The 22,530-nt window shown below is 46.3% G+C and overlaps 3 protein-coding genes across 4 annotated transcripts in view; all 3 read right to left on the bottom strand.

Annotated features, from left to right (window-relative positions):
- The window catches only part of LOC310785517 (patr class I histocompatibility antigen, alpha chain E-like), a 358,851-nt gene extending 340,692 nt beyond the window's left edge, over positions 1 to 18,159 (bottom strand). Inside the window, exon 1 of the mRNA XM_083646612.1 lies at positions 17,995 to 18,159. Within this exon, the coding sequence (XP_083502738.1) occupies positions 17,995 to 18,073 (79 nt within the window). The 5' untranslated portion in view covers positions 18,074 to 18,159. The remainder of the gene's footprint in view (positions 1 to 17,994) is intronic.
- Positions 1 to 22,530, bottom strand: part of LOC310785519 (class I histocompatibility antigen, F10 alpha chain-like) — a 370,829-nt gene that overhangs the window by 164,109 nt on the left and 184,190 nt on the right. The window lies entirely within an intron of this gene.
- Positions 1 to 22,530, bottom strand: part of LOC310785523 (popy class I histocompatibility antigen, alpha chain E-like) — a 201,396-nt gene that overhangs the window by 149,779 nt on the left and 29,087 nt on the right. The gene's annotated exons all lie outside the window — the stretch shown is intronic.

Here is a 22,530-nt window from a genome sequence, read left to right as displayed (position 1 = left end):
TGAAAAGAAGCGGCTGGCTAACTGCCCATGTCTCGGAGGAAGCATGGAGCCAGTTTCGGCTCTCCCCAGATCGGCAGAGGGTGGAGTAGCAACCAGGATAAATAAATTATGTTAGCACTAATGGGGGATAAAAATGGGATAAAAAATCGGGGGGGGGGGGGAATATATAAAAAAATAAAAGAAAAATAAAACTTTGTTTGAGGTTATCAACGTTATTCACTAGTCTAAAGATAGTTCTACCATCAAGAACATATAAAACAAAAGCAAAAACAATTTTTATTTGCAGAAGTCATCATTGATATTTGGTGTTAGCTAACGTTAGGTAACGTTATTATTTTTAGCTAAAGTTAATGTTATCTGTCTCCACAATTCTGTCAACTGACATATGCATTTGCTTTTGAAAATAAACAGCATATAACAGCAATATAATATAACAGTAATATAATAGCGAGTTGCTTTCCCTCCCAATGAAAGACAAAGCACACAATGTCCTATGAATGTGTCCTAAAATGTGACAAGCCTTGCAAGCCCACCGATACAATAAATCAAGGCAAATGGGACAGCTTACAATTAAAAGCCCAAGACTGGTCAGGACTTGATAAATTTGATGATGTTTACACCACCACCTCATGGGAAGATGGGGCAACCAATCGGTACATGCATTCGTCATGTTATATTTCTATTTAATCTTCAGTTATGCTTAAGCAAGCCAGGCTGTTTATTTTCAAAAGCAAATGCATATGTCAGTTGACAGAAGTGTGGAGACAGATAACATTAACTTTAGCTAAAAATAATAACGTTACCTAACGTTAGCTAACACCAAATATTAGGGGTGTCACGATACACTCAGTTCACGATACGATACGTATCACGATACTGGGTTCACGATAACGATACGATACGATACGATTTTAACAATATTTTTTTAAACTTGAATAATGACAATATATGACTGGAAAAGTAGTATTTTATTTGAAATGCACAAATACAAAACATGCTGTTGTGGGAAATTGTTATTACAATAACAACTAGAAAAAACATGAGATTGGAGATAAGGCTTATCTTGAAATAGAATGAGTTACACCGTCACTTAGATTTACTTTGAACTAAAAGGTTTCTCAGCAGTATAAATTCTTATTATGCATCTTCAGTTTTTCTTCAAACTCAAACAACAAGACTTTTCTTAGTCTATTTTTTATGCATCTTCAGTTTTTCCTGTCAAGTAAACAGTTTTGCCAGAAACTCAATTGAATGGTTTCTCTCCTGTATAACTTCTCATGTGTCTCTTGAGAGACTTGTTCAACTGAACTACTTTCCACACATTGAACTTCAACAAACAAAGACGTTTCTTTGTCTACTTTTGAAAAAAAAAAAAAAAAAAAAAAATTTTTTTTTTTTTTTTCCACGATATGAGATTTCATCTCAACGATACATATCGTGACGTTTTACTATCGCGAAATTTCGTGGGACGATATATTGTGACACCCCTACCAAATATCAATGATGACTTCTGCAAATAAAAATTGTTTTTGCTTTTGTTTTATATGTTCTTGATGGTAGAACTATCTTTAGACTAGTGAATAACGTTGATATCCTCAAACAAAGTGTCTTAAAGTGTGTAATGTTAACATTAGTTAGAGAAAAAGTGAGCTCGCGCAAGTGCTGACACTGACTGCTTCACAGACTGACTGAGCTAATCTGAAAATGCTTGACTGAAAAAGGGCCGTTGCCTACCAACAAGGTCAAGATTAAAAGTCCATACTCTTAACAAAAACTAAAACTTCACTGAAAAGGGACATTGCACAACAGGGATTAGGACTAGACAGTCAGCTGAGTTCAAAGACAAGTTTCCTTTACTGTGTGCTGATGAAATTTAGTAGCTTAGGATTCAGTTTTAATTTCAAAGTTAATTTCATTGTTTGTTTTGAGTTGACCTTTAAATTCAGCTCAAGCAACTAACCTTGCTAGCTTTGCATACAGAATACTATTTTATGTTAGGCTATAGTGCAAAATTGTTTTTGGTTCATTATGAAAATGAAAATGTGGACACCATATTCTCAGTAGCCTACCCTATTTAATGGGAAACCGCAAATCAGCAACTGTTGTTTACACACAAACATTGACTTTATTGACCTCAGAGATTACTTCTGTGTACTTATACTGTATATTATTCAACTCATCATGAGAAGACCTGTCATTCAAGCCTAATATGAAGGCTCTATGACGATTTTGAAAAAACTGCCTCAAAATTGGCAGCCATCTTGGATTTGAAGGTCAAAAATAGGTCAAATCATTATATAAACACCAAATATGTATTCCTTGACCAGAATAAGCTCTGAAACCATGTATTGTGCATCATTGTAGGTCAGAGCATTAAAAAGTTCATTTCCACAGCAGCCATTTTGGATTTTGGTCTCTCAAATATTTTCCCCGCCTTTTTTAAAAATACACCCCGGCTAAATTTGTTTATTAACCCTCCTAGATGACAAATCCATTGAGAAACGGACCTTCGCTCTCCACGGTCACGGAAGTGCCACAGATGACCCTACTATATGTTCAGGTCCATTATATATAGGTCAATGCTTGCTTCTAATACCTGATTCACTGCTTTATGTTCTTTTGTTTTTACATTTGTGTGCCTCTGGTTTTCCTGATCTTTACAGTTTAACAGTAACAATCACACTAATAAATATTAGTATTTATTAATTTCAGTGTGATTTTCAGTCAACAGCCAACGCTGTTTGTGATACTGTTTCGACCGCCTTCATCACTCCATGTCAAAAAGATCCTTCGGTAAGCTGTCCGGATACACAAATAACTGACAAAGAGTGACTTCATGCCTCTCTCTGATGTCTTCACTCCCAGCTTTCTGGAAAATCTCCCATTCAAATTGACAAAAGACCACCTCACCTATCTTGGCTTGACCATACCCAGAGATCCAAAACTTATATTTAATTGAACTTTGATGATTTTGTTTTAAAACTTAAATAATGTATAGAAAACTGGAAAATCCTGCCTCTGTCCATGCTTGGTCGCATAAACTCAATTAAGATGGTTTCACTTCCCAGGTTCCTCTATGTGTGTCAAAAACCTTCCCATCTTTCTTACATCAGCTTTTTTTAAACTGGACTCCATAATTCTTTCTTACATCTGAAACTATAAGAACCATAGAATCTCGAAAATTCATTTGCAAAAACCTAAGTCTGAAGGAGGTCTGGCCTTACCAGTGTTTAGGCACTACTACTGGACTGCTAATGTTAGGGCTCTAATGTTTTGGCTTCAGGGGATCCCTGGCAATATAACTCCCGGGGCTCCCCTGTGGCTGAAAATGGAGGCCAGCTCTATTGGCAACTCTTCACTGCCAGCCATGCTATTTGCTAAGTTAGAGAACCCCAGGACCTTAGAAAATTCAAGTTTTGTTGTGAAAAACTCCCTTAGAATTCTAACCCAAATGAGGAGTGTACAGCAGAAGAGGGAAGCGCTGCATGGATCTGATGGCTCATCCGACAGGTGCTCATTAAGTCAAGTCAAGTCAAGTTTATTTGTATAGCCCTAATTCACAAGCATGTCTCAGAGGACTTCACAGAAAATATGTCTAGCTAAATCTAGCTGACACAACAGTAGCAGTTACAGTAGTAATAATAACAAGATAGAACAATCATATGATAGAGAAAGGCAGAGAGAAGGGGAGAAAAAAGGGGGATGGGATGTGGTGGAGGAGAGAACAGGGAATGGAGGAGGGGGGACATGGGAATGTGGGGGAGGAGAGATCAGGAAAGGGAGGAGGTGGGGAAGGAGCAGGGGAGGGAGAGCAGGGGGAATGTGAGGGAGGAGAGAGCAGGGAAAGGGAGGAGGTGGGGGGAATGGGGAATGTGGGGGAGGAGAGAGCAGGGAAGGGGGTTAGGTGGGGAAGGAGCAGGGGAAGGGGGAAAGAGGAGAGAGCAGGAAAAGGGAGGACGGGGAGCAAGGGATGTGGGGAGGAGGTGGGGAGGGAGCAGGGGAGGGAGAGCAGGGGGAATGTGGGGGAGGAGAGAGGAGAGAGCAGGAAAAGGGAGGGGTTGGGAAGGGAGAGCGGGGGTATGTGGGGGAGGAGAGAGGAGAGAGCAGGAAAAGGGAGGGGTTGGGGAGGGAGAGCGGGGGTATGTGGGGGAGGAGAGAGCAGGAAAAGGGATGGGTTGGGAATGGAATGGGAAATGTGCGAGGAGAGAGCAGGGGAGGTGAGGAGGTGGGAAAGGAGCAGGGGAAGGGGGAAAGAGGAGAGAGCAGGAAAAGGGAAGAGGGGAGAAAGCAGGAAAAGAGAGCAGGAAAAGGGGGAGGGGCAGGAGGCAGGAAAAGAGAGCAGGAAAAGGGGGGAGGGGGAGCAAGCAGGAAAAGAGAGCGGGAAAAGGGGGAGCAAGGGAGGGAGAGCGGGGGATGTGGGGGAGGAGAGAGCAGGGCAAGGAAGGAGGTGGGGAGAGGACAGGGAAAGTGGGGGAGGAGAGAGCAGGGAAAAGTAGAGGGGGGTGTGGGGGAGGAGAGAGCAGGGAAAGGGAGGAGGTGGGGAGCAGGCACTGTGGGGGAGGAGAGAGCAGGGAAAGGGAGGAGGTGGGAAGGGAGCAGGGGAAGGGGGGAAGAGAAGAGCAGAACAGATAGAATATACTGTGGCTAGGTGATATGGTCATGAATAGTCACAGGGGACAGTGAAATTTAGCAGTCAGGTTATGTAATTACTTATCCGGCGAAAAGAGCAAATGAATAATGCTGCACACTAGAGGATTTTCAAATCTTAACCGATTTTAAAAACATGAGAGACCACAGACATAAGGACAATTTCATCCGATTTTAACATTAAAATCGCCTGAACGCACACACTAGACGATTGGGCCAGACTGCGAGACCACACACCAGCCGTTTGAAGTACCAACTCACAACGATTCCAGCAACTAGACTAGGCTGTTTATATCCCACAAAACCACAATTTTTTCCCACAGACAACAACAGATGGCTCTCCAAACATGCACCGAGCGGCAGGTCCACTTCAAGCAGGCGGACACCCTCGCAAAATGAGCTAAAACAACGTCCTGTCTGCGAGCTCATATTACAGCATATCCACTCCCTTGAAGCAAACCGCTCCGCTCGGCACATGTTTGGAGAGCCCTCCGCCGCTGTCCACCCTGTTTGAAGCTGTGAGGATGCTGGGGAGAGAGGAGCTACATGGCACTGCTGTTGCCACAACTCGTTTGTTGTGAGCGCTGCATTAACATCCGGGTATGATGCGTCGACGCGTCTCGGTCTGCTTGCTCTCATTGGCTATTGCGGGTTCCGTCGGGAGGCAGCCATCGTAAATATCAAACATGTTTGATATGCCCGATTCGAGATCGGGCAGGCTCCGATTCAATCAATAATTTATTGACACCAGACACTTGACAATTATTTTGACAAAAAATCCGTTGAGACTAGCCTCGAATCGGGCCACGCCCCCCCGAGGGGAATCTGGCATTAAATCGGGCCTTTTATCCTCTAGTGTGTGGGAAGCATAAGCAAGAAATGATTTGACATTTATCGCCCAGCCTCAGGTAGCAGCGGCACACTGGAACCAGCAGCAGAGCAGCCAGGCCAAATGAGCAGCAGTTCAGACAATCTGACTACTCTAGCAGGGCTGCAGACTAACTTTTTACACTAGGTGCACCCCACTTTTTAATTTAGGTGCACCAGCAAATCATTTAGGTGCACCCACATTATTCACCATGCCTTTTGGCACCACAATAATACATTTTAAGCGTTACCTTCTTTGTCATTTTGTATACATATTGGCAAATTATTAAATGATTCGATCAAAGATGTTCATGTCAATAAACGTTAGGGTTGTGCTACAACCCGGGTTTTACGAGTGAGAACGAGAGCTCTCACTAGTGCCTAGTTCGCTGCGTACGCAGCACTATGGAAGACTGTCATTTTTGCTCCAAAAATTACTTTACATTAAAACCGACCACGCCCCCTTAGGTGACGTGGTGCCCCCCTGGGGCTGACTGGGCCACCCACCTCACCCACGTGACTACGTCACGGCCAGTCAGCCCAGGGTCCGCCACTCATTTCTTCCAGCCAGCTGAGATCCGACGCACCCAGAGACGCATCGACGCAGCAAGGCTGGGTAGTGAGAGCTCTCGTTCTCACTCGTAAAACCCGGGTTGTAGCACAACCCTAACGTTTAACTTCGTTTCGAACTCAAGCTCTCACTAGTGCCTCAATTCAACCGACCTTGCTGCCGGGAGCACCCACAGGGCGACCCGAAAGGCACCGGTGAACCACGGCTATATGGCAACGTTTATGCCTAACCGAATGACATATTAGAGTGGCAACGATACTACTTTCTTGCCACTGACAGCACCGCGTGCGCGAACTGCGAACCGGACACGTCGAGACTGTAGTACCTGACAAAAGTGTGATGAGAGGACCATGAGGCCGCGGCACACATGTCCTCCACCGACACACCACGCAAAACAACGCAGAGGATGTTGCAACACCTCGCGTAGAATGCGCCTTGATACCCTCCGGGGGAACCTTGCCCACGGCATAGTATGCCAACGCGATCGCCTCCACTATCCAGTGTGATAAGCGATCCTTGGAAAGGGGTCCGCCCTGGGCCCTTTGCCCAAAGCAGACCAACAGCTGATCTGTAATGCGTAATGAACGCGTCCTGGCCACATAGGCCGAGAGCGCCCTTACGGGGCACAGCATGTGCAAACGTCTCTCCTCACCCGAACTGAACGGCGGGGGACAGAATGCCGATAAGTCTATAACCATAGACCTATAGCTGGCATTAATATTCTTGGGCTGGTACGCCGGGTTAGGTCGCAACGTAACCCTGCGCCCATCGTCCCCAAAAACCATACAGGCCTGCTGCACTGAGAGGGCAATCAGGTCACCGACTCTCTTTCCTGACGATAAGGCCAGCAGCAGCGCGGTCTTTAACTCATTCCTGGCCATATACGTCTTTAACGTCTTATCAGGAATGTGCCTCCCAGCCAAATACGTGTTTGACGTGTTTTTGTTTTTATTAGTGCTTACAGTAGTTCAAAGACTTCCCCAGCCTGTGATATGGTATCAGGTCCCTGGCCTCAAAGCCAAGCCAACAACACGTGAACAAACAACTACGCAGCTGTTGTTTTGAAATGGGGGAGGAGGAAGAACAGAAAACGGGTTGTTGCAGAGTAGGAGAAACGCCATTGAAACGCCCCTCGGCGCGCTGCCCGAGCTGGTCGCCTTGCTGCAGGGCAGCGAACCTGGATGAGTTGTTCGCGGTAGTCAACATGATCGATCCGGTTCCAGCGCCTGGTCCCAAACCCAAGCCGGACCCCGTTCCTGTGTCCCAGGCGGAACGAGAGGAGGAGGAGGAGAACGAGGAAACCACAGCAACAGACAGGAGCCATTTTTCACAGCGCATTTGCGCCATGCATCAAAGACCCGCCGGGATTACATTGAAAGTGACTATAGGCTCTTTCAAACACAGATCATGCAAAATTGTAGTTCGGGAACCCCGTAAAGCTTGGCAGCCTCGCCACACATTTTGTTGTTGATATATATGCATTGCCAACGATGCAGAGGCAGAGGAGGCTAGACGCTGATCTCAGACCAGTTTGGTGTTCTCCTCCTATGCTAATTTGCGGGGAGATCAATAGTGTTCCCTGGGAAGGAGGTGCGATCCAGCAGCAGCTGTGGACAGAACTCTCTCTCTCTCTGTGTGTGTGTGTGTGTGTGTGTGTGTGTGTGTGTGTGTGTGTGTGTGTGTGTGTGTGTGTGTGTGTGTGTGTGTTGATGTTACTCTACTGCTGCAAGGCTGCTTTGGATAAAAGTGTCTGCTAAATGACGTAATGTAATGTAAAGAGACACACATGGGCCCCGCGCACACACACACACATTCACACTGAGTAAACTGTATTGTTGAATGTAAAAAAAGCACTTCATGTATATATATATATATATATATTTTTTTTTTGTCATTTGTGTCATAACGAATAATATTTACATGTCTGATGTCAATACAGTTCAAAATGAAAGAATTGAGAGTGAGTTCTGCCTGAGATTGTGTCCTTTACAAAAATGCCTTTTTCTACAATTTCTCTTCTCAGAGAGACCTTTTTGGTGAAAACAGGGTGTATATAAATGGCTATAAGTAGAGTACAGAACATGCTAAAAGCTCACTTTTTTTTTCTGGTGAACCCAGAGACGTACATCTTCATTTTGAGGTATTGCAAATCACTTTGGTGCTAATAGATAATTTACTGTGGGTCTTGAAAGATGACCAACAATTATGAAAATCTTTGGCCTGAGCTAAATATTGGCAGTCCTAAACTGGCCATGAATGAGTTAAGGGCAGAAACTTTAAATCGGCGGAGTCCAAGGGCTCAAACGGATGACCCGTTAGCCCGTCCAGCACCGTAACCAGGTCCCATTTGGGAAAAACGCACCGCAACGGCGGGCGCAGTTTACGCGCCCCCTTCATGAAGCGCGAGACCAAAGGGCGCGCCCCCACGGGGGTCCCTTCAATCCCCATGTGGCAAGCCGAAATCGCGGCTACGTACACCTTAAGCGACTGTGGGGACTGGCCCGCGTCAAGCAAGCTTTGAAGGAAACAGAGAACTGGACGCACGCTGCAGTTCACTGGATCCACACCCTTACTTGTGCACCATCGCGAAAAAACCTGCCACTTGTACGCGTACTGAGTGCGGGTCGAAGCAGCCCTAGCACTCTGAATAGTGCGCACCACATTGTCGGTCAAGCCCTGTGCTAGCAACTGGTCCCGTTCAGGAGCCAGACTGCTAACTTCCACCTGCCTGGGGAGGGGTGGAACACCTCCCCCTCCACCTGGGATAGGAGATCGGCCCGCACCGGCAATGCCCACGGCGGGCCCTGCGCCAGGGAGACCAGGTCCGCAAACCACGTCTGCCTGGGCCAGAACGCAGCCACTAGAACGAGCCGGAAACGCTGTTCCTTCACCCTGTCCAACACCTGACGGATCAGGGGGATCGGTGGAAACGCATAAAGCCCCTCCCGTGGCCACGCGTTCGCCAACGCGTCGTGTCCCAACGGGGGGCTGTCCTCCTGGATCGAGAACCACAATGGGCAGTGCGTCGCGCGCCGCGATGCGAAGAGATCGACGCGGGCACGACCGAACCTGGCCCAAATCTGTTCCACCACCTGAGGGTGGAGGCACCACTCCGTATGACGGGGGTAGCCTCGAGACAGCAGGTCGGCGCCGTAATTCAGCCGTCCCGGCAGATAGACCGCCGACTAGGGATGGGTATCGTTAAGGAATTAACGATACTAGTACTCTTATCGATACTGCTTATCGATCCGGTACTTTAACGGTACTCTTATCGGTACTTTTTGTTATTTTTACGAGAAAAAAATCCCGAAACAAATGGGACTGGTTGTTGTCGGTTCTTTTTGTTATTTTTAAGAGGAGAAAGGGGGGAAAAAAGAGACAAATTAACCTGGTCACAGTTAGGTGGCACTCATTTATCCTTTCCTCATTCATTCTCCCACTAGCACTAGCTTTAACAAAAAAAAGTAGCAAAATCTTAATGGGTGCGTTTTTATTATTAATTTAAATATCCTAAAATATCCTTCTACCACACTGTGCCAATAGCAACATTCAGCTAGGGAAACTGAAAGCATAATAAAAAATAAAGCAAGACAGTATCTGTCTGCTGTACTTCCCCCCAAATCACTAAATAAAAATCCCCCCTGCTCTGAAAGTAACATTTCTGAACGACAACTGAGATGATGACCGTCACCTGACCTGACGATTTATAGCAGACTGTATATTTATGATGATGAACACACCCAAACAGCGGGGAAATGTTTACTACTCTCGTCTTAATCATTACCACGTTCACATAGTTACCTGATGATGATGAAGTAGACTGGGTAACGCAACCGTGGCATCATTGACAGGAGATGATGGAGGGCAAGCTAGCTTGTCAAAAACTGTGCATTTCTCCATTTGAATGTGATGCACTTTGGTAAGTGTTTAGACAAATTGCTCTTGTTTCCACCTTTTACTAGCGAAGGTTTTATTGCACTTGTGACAACGTGAATTGTCACCATCGACTCGAGTGAAGTACAACCACACTTTAGAATCTGATCGCTTCGTTTTTTCAGCCATTCTTAACGTGTGCTCTGCTGCTCAGTTGCATGTCTAGTCTATCTGCCTGCTTGCCGGTTCCCTGTTCCCTGTGCTCAGCTGTGCATGTGTGTAGTGGGTGCTCTCAGGCACGCCCCCAGCCCCTCCCCTCTCCTCTCAGTCCTACTCCTCTCGTCTTGGCTGGCAGTGCAGCAGCTGTGTCTCGGAGAGCAACGCGGAAAAGATTATCCCTTTTCTTGTTCGGAAATCGCAAAAAACACATCATAGGCCTGTCTTACGGAGTTGGTGAGATAAAATGTGCAAGATAACGTAACGTTTATTTAGCAATTGTATAGCCTATAGTAAATCTATTTTCTTAATTTCTCCACTCCAGACAGTACCGATAAGAGAACCGTTAACGTGAAAGCTTATTGATCCTCCGGTATCCCGAAATCCGGCTCCGGGGCCAGTTTGGTACCGGGTCTCGGTACCCATCCCTACCGCCGACACTGACAGGAGACGGGGATACGCCCACAGGTGAATCTCCGCCGCTAACCGGTTCAAAGTCTTCGACCGCACACCGCCCTGTTTGTTCAGGTGGGCGATCGCCGCCGTATTGTCCGAGCGAATCAGCACATGGCGTCCATGTATGACTCGCTGGAAGTGAAGCAGAGCGAGGCGGATCGCCTCCAGCTCCAAGACGTTTATGTGGCGATGCTCCTGAGCCTCCCACCGGCCGTTCGCCGACAGAAGCCCGCACACCGCACCCCAACCCCAGAGGGAGGCGTCGGTGCGAATCACCAACCTGAGCGGGACCGGACCCAATCGAGTGCCCCTCGATAGGTAACAGGGGTCTGCCCATATGGCCAACGCCTGGCGGGCGTGACCTGTCATAGGCACCCTGCGATGACGGTCCCTGGCTGGATCCAAGCGCAACCCGAGGAACCAGATTTGGAACGGACGCATGTGTAGCCTCCCCAGAGGGAGCACATGCAGTGCCGAGGCCATCAGGCCCAACATGACTGTGCACTGATGCACTGACACCGAGGAGCATAGACTTAGTGTCCTTGCTGTCCGCACCGTGCGAGCCTTCCGCTCCCGCGAAAGGCGGGCTCGCATGGCCCGGGAGTTCAGCTCGAGCCCCAGGAAGATCGCCGTCTGCTCTGGGGCGAGGCAGCTCTTTTTCCAGTTCACCAGGAACCCTAAGGTTTGTAGGTGATCGGTCACCACTTTGGTATGTTTCATGGCACCAACCCTCGAGCCGGCCACAATAAGAGCGTCGTCGAGGTAAAGGAAGATGCAAACCCCCCTCGCGCGGAGGGGGGCCAAGGCCGTCTCCACGCAAGCCGTGAAGGTTCGCGGGCTCAAAGACATGCCGAAAGGCAAGACACAGAACTCGTAAGCCTTCCCCAGGAAGGAGAACCTCAGGTATTTCCTGTGTCTCTTGACCACGTGGACATGGAAGAACGCATCTTTCAGGTCCACGGAAGTAAAGAAATCCCCCCGTCTCAACGCGTTGAAGAGGCGGGGAAAGGAAAGCATTCGGAACGGGAACTTCCTCAGCGCCTTGTTGAGGCGCCGGAGGTCCAGAATTGGACGCATGGAGCCGTCCTTTTTGGGCACGACGAAGTACCTGTGGTAGAAACCCGAGCGCACCTCTGCCTTGGGGACCGAGCGGATCGCCCCCTTGGCGAGGAGCGAAATGACCTCCTTGTGGAGTATGTCCATGGACTCCCCTTCCACGGCCGTATCGTGGGTCCCGTCGAACCTGGGTGGGGCCCTGGCAAATTGCAGGGCGTAACCCTTCCGAAGGGGGCGCCGCAGCCACGGGGACGGGGAACACAGACGCTCCCAGGCCTCGAGCCTGTCGGGCAAAAATGGTCTGAGTATATTGTTGGGCACCGGGGGACCCAGTGCTTTGGTTGGGGAAGAAAAAGGGGGAGGCGGGACAAAAGAGGCTAAGCCCCCCTGCCGGTTTCTTACGCGGGCTCCGCCTACTGACGTGCCCTGTGAGCGTGTTGCACCGGCGAAACCCCCCAGCCGTGCAGCTTTCGCCGGCTGGGGGGAGCAAGGCGGCAAGACTCTCTTTTGACCGTCGGATGCGGACTCGTCCGCTCGTGCGGTCCCCAGGAGAGCTCCCGGCCAACGATGGGCCCATGGCACCATCGATGGTGGGCTTGTCCCGGGGGCCTCTTGACGGCGGATAAGCGATCCTGGGAGAGCTCCCGACCGAACTCGGGCGCTGGGCACCGAGGACGGTGGGCTTGTCCCTAAAGCTACAAGCCGAAGGCTGGCCCTGAAGCCAAGCCCCGGCGAGCTGTCGTCCCCGCCGGGCGCACCGCACCGGCGAGTGACGGGTTGGGTAGGCCCCTGCTGAGTCCCGGACCGAAGTTGAGCGCTGAGCTCCAACGACGGTGGGCTCATAGCCCCCCCCCTTCCCCAGGGAGGTGACTAAGTACGGGACTGGTTACCCGCTCCCCGCGCACCCCCTCGTTTTGGGGGGCGGGGGCCGCGTACCCTGGCCTGCCGTGGGACCCATGCTGGGCCCACCGCGGCTGGGTGGGGCGCGTCCATTGGGGGCGCCCTAGCCTGTGGGACTCGTAACTGCTGGCGTGGGGTGGTCCGCGGCGGCGGAGGCCCCGGAGGGCGACTCTGCGCGCGCGCGCTCCCGAAAAAGGGTCCTATGTTCCCTGGGTCCTGTTACCGTTTCTGCATATTCGTCCAGGTCTCCTGCAGCCTTGAACTCTTCCCATGCTGTTTGGTCGAAGCAGTCCCTCAGGATGTCCTCTGATTAGTCTGACCAGCAGTGGGCAGTTCGGAAGGCCGGGGGGTGTTGCTTGAGCTTTTGATGGTACCTGGGAACGAGCAGGATGGAGGCGTGGTCCGATCTGCCGAAGGGGGGGCGGGGTGTAGTAGCCTTGTAACAGTGTCGGATGTTCGAGTAACACTGGTCCAGTGTGCGTTTTCCCCGTGTGTGGAAATTGATGTGCTGGTGGAGTGTAGGCAATCTCTTCCTCAGGTTGACTCTGTTGAAGTCGCCTGCTAGTATCAGTGCTGTTTCAGGTTGTTTAAGCTCCTGTGCGCTGATCGTGCGGTGCAGTTCCTTGACTGCGTTTGTGGCGTTGGCTTGGGGGGGGATATACACTGCAGCAAGGGTGACTGACGTAAATTCCCTCGGGCTGTAATACGGTACGCATTGAAGCATTACGTATTCCAAGTCCGCTGTGCAGTGCGTTCCGATGTTAGTGATATTCGCACACCAGTTCTTATTTATCATCAGACAGACGCCGCCGCCCCTCGCTTTGCCGGAACGTTCTGCGTCTCTGTCTGCTCTGTGTATACTGAACCCGGGGATTGTGATGGCATGGTCCGTAGTGTCGGGTGAAAGCCAGGTTTCAGTCAAACACAGGACGTTACATCTCGCTATGTCCGTTTGGAATTGTGCCCTTGCTCTCAATTCACACATTTTGTTCTCTAATGATTGAACATTAGCCAGGAGAATGCTGGGCAGTGGTGGTTTATGCGCTCGCCTTCTCTGCCGGGCAAGCAGACCCCCTCGTCTTCCTCTCTTTTGCCGTTTAAGTTCAGGGAATTCAGAGAGGTCGGGAGCCGACCAGTTTTGTTTGGGGTGTTTTCGCGCATTTCTGATGTTTAGCAGCACGTCCCTGTTGTACCTACGTACGGTGATACTGCTGGCGCCGCCGTTGTTGTCCTCCATCTTGCTGGCCTTGTCCATTTGGGGGGGAACACGCAGTGGGAACAATAGGCCGGCGGTAATCCCACAGTAATCCACGCTGCTGCTGCGCTCTCTTCTGCCAAAAAGTGCACATACGCTACTATGTACACTGTATAAAAGACACTGATATATACACTAGATTAACCCTTACATATACATATATATATATATATATATATATATATCCGAACGCAGACCAAGTTTCATATATATATATATATATATATATATATATAACCGAACGCAGACCAAGTTTCATGAAAATCGGCCCAGTAGTTTTGATGTAATCCTGCTGACAAACAGGTATTTGAAAGATGCCCAACACTTGGTAAGCATTTGGGTTTAGAGATGTGTTCCAGCCGGGATTCAAACTTGTCACCTTCACATCCATAGTCCCCCATGTCATACTTAGTGAAATGTCATATTTAGACACATTTCTCAAAATAAGAGGCTAAAAAGTGCGACCTATTACTTCTGATGGGCAGGAGAGTCAATAGTAACTCTCAATTCACTTCATTTGAACCCAATTTTCCCCCTTCTTCCCCCCTCCATCCAGACTATTGTTCCCCAGCTTTAGCGGAGGAGGTAGAGCTGTCGCCTGGGAATCGGAAGGTTCCTGGTTCGAGGCTGGCTCCTCTCGGCATTGTGCCGAAGTGTCCTTGAGCAAGACACTGAACCAACTGCTCGCGACGAGCAGTTAGCACCCTGCATGGCTGCAGACGCCGTCGGTGTGTGAATGGGTGAATGTGAGGTATTCATGTAAAAGCGCTTTGGGTAGTCGATAGACTATATAATGCGCTCTATAAATACAGTCCATTTACCATTTTACCAAAAAGAATAGGGTTCCAGCCGCACCCCTTCTGGGGTAAACCCCTAATTATCAAACGAAATACAAATTTCAAAGACGCCATAGCTGTCCATTTTTACTTTCACTTACTGTGAGGAGGCAGGAAACTCTTAAAGGAGAACTTACCTCCAAAACACTTTTTTTCAGCTTTTAACCAATATATATGACTTTGGGGGTGATGTGTGAAGAATTCTGGTAAAAATTTCCACATTTGACACCAAACTGTTGCCATTTTACCATTTGTATCATTTTTCAGGGGGCTTGGGGCTCATGCACGAGCCCCAAGCGGGGGCGCGCGCAGCAGCAGCAGTGCTCTGCCTCAAGCGGGAGCTTTTGCATGGGGATGAGAAGTTCAGTCTGACATTTCCGCAAACAAATCTCATCGCAGTTTAGCGCACATGTAAAATATAACGCTATACTACGACGTGACAACGCTGCTCTAAACACATCGGCTACTAAAATATATTTCCCTGCATCTCATACCGAGAGATTAGATCAGTATTGAGTTTGGACAGACTGAGTGGGCGGAGGAGGATGAGGAGAGATCTGCAGCTGTGCCCTGAGAGACACTCACCTCGCTCCGACTATAGCAGGCTACTCAGCTACTGACGCTGTGCCCCTGTCTGTGAAAAGCGTCCTGTCCAGTCGCACCTTCGCAAACAGATGCGGGATTCCCTCAATCCTGTACCCAATCTCAGACTGTATTGAGCAGAAAAATCGCACACCAGCTATTTCTGTCTGTGTTTGTTTGTTGCTCCGTGAGGTTACAGAGCGCCCCATGCATGCAGGAGGCTGTTTCGCCAGCCGGGGTCTGGCAGGAGGGAGGAGGCGCAGCCTGCAACTGCGCTGAGAGGAAAACCTTTGCACAACTTTTAACAAGAATCACGAAAAGCCCCCAAACTAAAATTAAAAAGGGACTTAATGGCAAGTTGGACGAGGGAATGACGTGGAGAAATCTCGCATTGTGTTACCCCAGAGCGGGGGGTTTGTCCTATTGTGCGGTGTGCTGCGGTAATGAGCCTCGCCTCACTTTGCTCTTATCGATAGGTACAGACGCCCACACACACACACATGGAGAAAAATAATTAAATTTCTAGTTTGCCACTGAATTACCAAATTTATATAACTTTCAACCATTTTAAGCAACGCTGTTTCCATACAGACCACCAGCGTTGGCTAGTTGTTGATATTTATAAAGATATTGCCCCTCTCAAATAAATTATTTTTGAGGCGGTAGGCAAACTGTAATGGCGTCGATTTCCGAAAAAAAATCCTGACTTGAACACAGCCAAAGAGTATAGTATAGACAAGAGCATATGTCATTTCTTGGTTTTTTCCATAGGTATTTTCAAATCACTGTTCTGATACATATCTAGGGGGTTAGTCCCCCTTTAACATACCGCTGTTTACAGTCAGCATTGTCCCCGTAAGCGATTTTTTTTTTCGGATGATGGCGAAGGCTATGCGAAGGCATAACCCGCCCCTCTCTGCCTCTGATTGGCCTAGCGTCAAACTTCCATCCAAACACATTCGCTTGGCTATCCTGCATTACATCTCCTTCTACAGTCTGTGGTCAGACCGTCAGACTCAGTGGGTCAGACTCAGACAGACAACAGTTACGCTTGCTAGCCTGCATGAAAGACACCAGTGTGTTTATGTTTTTAATAGTCATCTATGTTTATAACGCTGCCGCTGCTCTTGGCAGTGCACGTACTGTATGTAGCCTATAGACAGAGAATGGATCAAGGGTGATATAAAGGGTAATTTACAGTGAACTAATTCAGCTCATTGTAACACAAGAATGACATGTATTTGAATTAAAATATTAATAGTCATTGCATGTGATAACTCCCCTTACTGGAATTTGTTTACCTGTTCTGGGGTGTCTAAAATCACTGGTTTTCACAGTGTTATGGCACTGGGCTCAGTTACCACAGGGGTAGTTTCCCTGCTTAAGAGGAGCCAGGAGAGTCTGTTTTAGGCAATATGTTCGCTCTAACCAATTTATTCCTCAGGTTAGGTCCTCTTTTATACACAAAAAGAGGTGGATCTTTAAAATGTTGGGTGAGGACTGGATCAGTAGTCAAAATGTGCCAATATTTCACAATGGTGTTCTTAATAATGTGAGCATGCATATGCAGTATAAGTGGTAATACAAGACACAGAGTAATGTCTTTCTTTTTTGACAATTTTCTTCAATAGGTCACATCTAGACAGAAAGAGCCATATGATATGCCGGGGTCATCCCTATGTTCCCCGGGTCCTATGTTCCCCGGGTCCTATGTGTTCCCCGTTTTTGTGGGACCGGGGAACATAGAACCCTTTCTATGAAAAAGGGTCCTATGTTCCCCGCTTTTCCCAAATAGGGTCCTATGTTCCCCCGCTAGAGGAAATTGTATATGAGTGGCCTTAACAAAGCCTCACAGGTGGGCACACGAACAGAGGTAAACAGCTGACTAGCACTATGCCACCTGGGAACACGGAGAAGTAACCTCGGCATTGTTGTATGCCACTTTAAGCCTTTGCATGCTTTTCACTCTGGAATGGGACCATAGATGAGCCGAATACAAGGGGGTGACATATGCTCTGAACAGTGCACATTTTACATTTACACAACATAGAACATTTCCTTAAAAGCATATATGAGCATATATTTTACGACACTGTCATTGGATGTGACTGTCATCCCTGAGATCCTCTGAGAGGATATGTCCAAGATATTTTAACTCCATAGACACACCCAAAGCAGCATCTGAATATAACTACAGTTCTATTCAATTTGGGACAAAAACAGACTATATAGGCTACTCATACTGAGAAAATAAAGTATCCTGTCAACAGTCTGAAAGTTGAAGACGAAATAGTATAGAACCAAATGCACTCCCACTTCCAGTTTAGGCGCATACGCACCGAGACATTTCTTCGGCCATTTATTTTCCCATAGACATTTTGTAAAAATGCCTATAAAAATAGTTTTACTTAGTCAACCCAAACAATTCAGCTATATTTACAAACAGGAGAGTCCATAGAACATTTCACCAAAACGTAGGTTAAATAATCCCCGGATAAAAAAAACTGACAGGCCTAAAAAAACAAAGCCCCTCAGACAGGGAGGGAACTTTAGCTTCGGTAAACAGCCTCCGTCCTCCACACCTCCACCTGGCCAAAGTTTCCATTATAACGTTAAAGTTACTCCAAAACTCCATTTCACTGGCACATTAATACAAGGAAACAAACGAATAAACTGCTGCGCCACGTTTTCCACTTCCTCTTTTATAAATGTCTGACTAAACACTGTCAACTCACCTCCTCCCGCCGGGTCGGAACCGAGCCACAGCTGCATCAGACACAGACAGAACCAGGCCCGGGGTGTACGCGGGTCCATGGCTACATAGCGATGATGGTTTAGAAGTCAAAACACAACAGTTTAGCAGAGTCCAGTCAGGTCGTGTTGTTGCGTCTACGCGTCCACGGTCCTACTTCCGTACTGACGGAACATCCAATAAAATAATTCAGGGCAGGTTGCTAGGCAGAATACATTGAAGTAGTTTGTCGTCCTCGAGAGAGAGCAGTAGCTGCCTGGGACTGCCTGGGAGTAACATCACATTGGCTACATTACATTATATTGCATCAGATTACAGATTACATTACATCAGGTTACATTACATTATTAAATTACACAGTGGTTCTCGAACCTTTTCACATGAAGGACCTCTGATTCTGAACTGACACAAATTAGACCACGGACCCCATTTGATATGATTTTGTCCCATGCCAGGGTCCCCCATCTGATAAGATGTTTGCTTTTATTACAGAAAGTTTATTACATAATAGTCATACAGTAGGCTAATAGGCTATAGCCTATTACTGTATGACTATTATGGGTCATACACTTTGCAAAGTTTGGTGGTTTTCTCTTATTTGCTTCACATGACTTTGGGGGGAGAGAAGGGTCCGGTGTCTTGTCCTTGCAATGTGCATGCAATAAATATTAACATTTGAAATATCAAAGTTATTGGAGTGCTGTCTTGGAGTAGTAATTCCTTTCTGTGACATTTTTTGATTTGTCCTTCTCAGTGAAAATATGGTGTAGCCTATGTTTCTCATAGGATGATTGCGGAATTGAATGTTAGGCAATATCTGGAGGGGGAAATGTAAAAAAAAAGAAAAAAGAAAAAAGGAAGTTTAACTTGGCTTGTGTTAAATGAACCTATAATTTGTCAATTATAAACGTCAGGCAGCTCTTTATCTTCTGTGGAGCAGTGCTGTAGACCTACTGGTCAAAAAAGGTGGATAAACTAATTTAGCTAACACTTTAATAATGGTGCACACATGTGCATGAATTGATGCTTAACTCATGATGAATCCTTTATTAATTAATCAGTTCTGGTCACATGACCAACCTTTCTGCAAAGTTTAGTGCAAATCTGTTCACAACTTTTTGAGATATCCTGCAGACAAACAGACGGACAAACGGGCGAAAACATGACCTCCCACAGTGCCACTTTTTGACACAACAGCGGGCCTTCAGATATCATCATCATCATCATCATCATCATCATCAGTATACAAATGGGAGCTATAGGGCTCTGTCTGTCTGTTTCTCTGTCCCACTGTGATGTCATAAATTCCACTGTGACATCATCAGTGATGTCATAAATCCCACTGTGACATCATCAGTGATGTCATAAATCCCACGGTGACATCATCAGTGATGTCATAAATCCCACTGTGACATCATCAGTGATGTCGAAAATCCCTCATAAATCCCACTGTGACATCATCAGTGATGTCATAAATCTGACATCATCAGTGACGCTGGTCTCATTAGCCACACAGCAGCCGAGCTGCGGGCAAGGCCGCGCAGTGTTCGAGCTGCGAATGCGAGCTGCAGGGCCAGCTTGGCGAGCTGCAGGACGGGCGAGGCCGTGCAGCGGGCGAGCCTAGGAATCGAGTGCGCGTAGCGCACGAGATCCCTAGTATATATATAGACTAGAACGACCGCACCGCGGATTTATGCCTCCGCCATTAGTCTTAAGTCCAAATCGCCATTTGAGGCAAATTGGAAGAAATTCCGTCAAGGCGCTCCTGAGATGTTGCCTTAAAGAGCTTGGAAATTGGGTGTGTGAGGTCACAGTGACCTTGAACTTTGACCTTTAACCATCAAAATCGAATCAGTTCATCCTTGAGTCCAAGTTAATGAGGCAAATTTGATGAAACTCCGTCAAGGCATTCCATCCTGAGATATCGCGTTAACAAGCTTGAAAATGGTGTTCGAAAGCTCACAGTGACCTTGACCTTTGACCACCAAAATATAATCAGTTCATGCTTGAGTCCAAGTCGATGTTTGAAGCAAATTTGAGGAAATTCCGTCAAGGCATTCCTGAGATATCGCATTAACAAGCTTGAAAATGGCGTTCGAGAGGTCACAGTGACCTTGACCTTTGACCTTTGACCACCAAAATCTAATCAGTTCAACCTTGAGTCTAGGTCGATGTTCGAGGCAAATTTGATTAAATTCCATCAAGGCGTTCCTCAGATATTGCGCTAACGAACTTCGGACTTACGGACGGACAACCTGGATTGAAAACTGTCGCATTTTTCAAATTGTAAAGCCGGCTAGAGTCAGACGCTCAGACTCACGCTCACGCATAGGGTTCCATTGCCATTGCCACCCAGTGACGCGGTTTGTTTACCAAAATGCTGCTCGGCTGATCCCTCATATAGCCTATCAGTATCTGAGTAAGTAGTGGTAGTCATAATATTAGTATTATGGCACTATTAGAGTATAGTAGTAATAGTTATAAGAGATTAAACTTACCGTTTTATACTGTATTTCTAAGACTTGGATAGACCAATTATCTCACTAATTTATATTCACTGCTACGCATATTTCTTATTTTTTAGTTCTATTCATATTTTATTATCTATCTATGCAGTAGGCTATATTCTGTCTATTTGTATGTTGTTGCTGCTGTAACAGAGGAATTTGCCCATTGGGGATTAAGTAGCTACCTAAATTCTTCAGTTCAGTTTATCAAATCAAACGTCAATCCACATGATGCAATAATTTGCTTTATTAAAACCCATGAGCATAAAATAACATACCTTATTATACAATCATATTCCTGCTGTAATCAAATTCCTTACAATCTAAACCAGTGATTGTCAACCTTTTTCATAAAGAACCCTCATTTAGTCCACATTAGATATACAGACCAACATTACATTTGATGAGATTTTGTCTCTCTGACCCAAATCTGAGAATATTTTCTGTTCAATTTGATTTTGTCCAAAATCCCACGACTGTATTGTAGGTAGAGAGATAACAGACAACTATGATCAAAACGATAACTCTTCTTAAATAGGCTAATGGTTTAAGGCAGGTTTATTTTTTTATAGTATATTATTCGGTAACCCTTTATTTTACAGGTGCCTAACTACATATGAACACCAATGTAACTGTGTAATAATTACATTGGTTCTCCTCTCAAACTCCACAATGAAAGTCAGAAAGCCCTGGTGGCTGAGTGGTTAAAGCTGTGTGCTTTGCAATCAGAAGTTCAGTGGCTCGAATCCACCCCTGGATTTTAGCAATCTCTAATTACAAATAGTGTAATTAGAGATTACATTACATTGGTGTTCATGTCTAATTACAAATAGTTCATAGGTAACTACATGAACTATTATGTAATTAATTATACATGAACACTAATGTAATTACACAGTATCGGTATACATATGTAGTTAGGGACCTGTAAAATAAAGGGTCAATGTATATTCCGCATGTCCTGATATCGCCGTGTTGGTGTTATTCCCAGATAGATATTTTTTCCTAGTATGGGCTGGGATGACCACGCCTGGAACTCATTTCCACCTAACCCTAATCTCAACCACATCTTTTTTACTTGACGCACGTTTTCAGGAAGTCTTCTTCCGAAGAAGCAGTTTCGCGGCGACCAATCAAATGAGTTTGGGGCGTGGTCATCCTGGCCCATACTAGGAAAAAAATATGGTCTGGGAACACCACCAACACGGCGATATCAGGACGTGCCATTTACTACACAGGCAATTCAAAGTACTTGAGATAAGATAGATAAAAAAGTGCATGTCGAACCTATGTCGAAGATTCCAAAGTGAAAAATATAATATAATATATAAAAAATATATAAAAATATAATATGTAAAAGAACAATAACCAAAATCCATTACATTAGAAGAATCAAATCAAGTAAAATAGACAGATATATACCCCTCTAAGGAAACAAGTGGCGTTACTTTTATTTCCAGTCGCACTTTAGTGAGTGAATCCAACAATTCATCCATTTGCTGGGGACCACCTGGAACACCCTCAAGGAGCCCTGGTGGTCCCTGGACCCCACTTTGAGAACCACACACATCTAAAACATGACTTAAGTCATGTATGGTTCAAGCTCAACATGACAGAAAAAGAAGGCACATATTTCCTTGAAGGCTTTAAACAGTAAACAGAATTAAACAGTAAAACAAAAACCATCAACATAAATCTTATATAATATACAAACACAAATGTATGAGACTAAGATCTTTTCCCTATTGTCTGTAGGTATTTGTTGCTTTCACACATTAAAACCATTTGATTGGCTCCTAACTAGAGGGATAATCTCCCCCAATCACAAGTGACCACCACACCGCACGTGGGCGGCTGTTTCATTGTGTGGATCATTTAAACGCAATTCAATTGTATCGTCAAACCCAAAAAGGGAGAACTCATTAATATTTGACATCATAATAGTAATGAAAAATGTCATACTGTGCCATCTTGAACATAATATGCCATCTTGATCAAAAGTTAAATTACTA

The sequence above is a fragment of the Poromitra crassiceps genome (assembly GCF_964638095.1).
Source record: "Poromitra crassiceps genome assembly, chromosome: 11".
NCBI classification, from domain to species: Eukaryota; Metazoa; Chordata; class Actinopteri; order Beryciformes; family Melamphaidae; genus Poromitra; species Poromitra crassiceps.
This window is presented reverse-complemented; position numbering and strand designations above follow the sequence as displayed.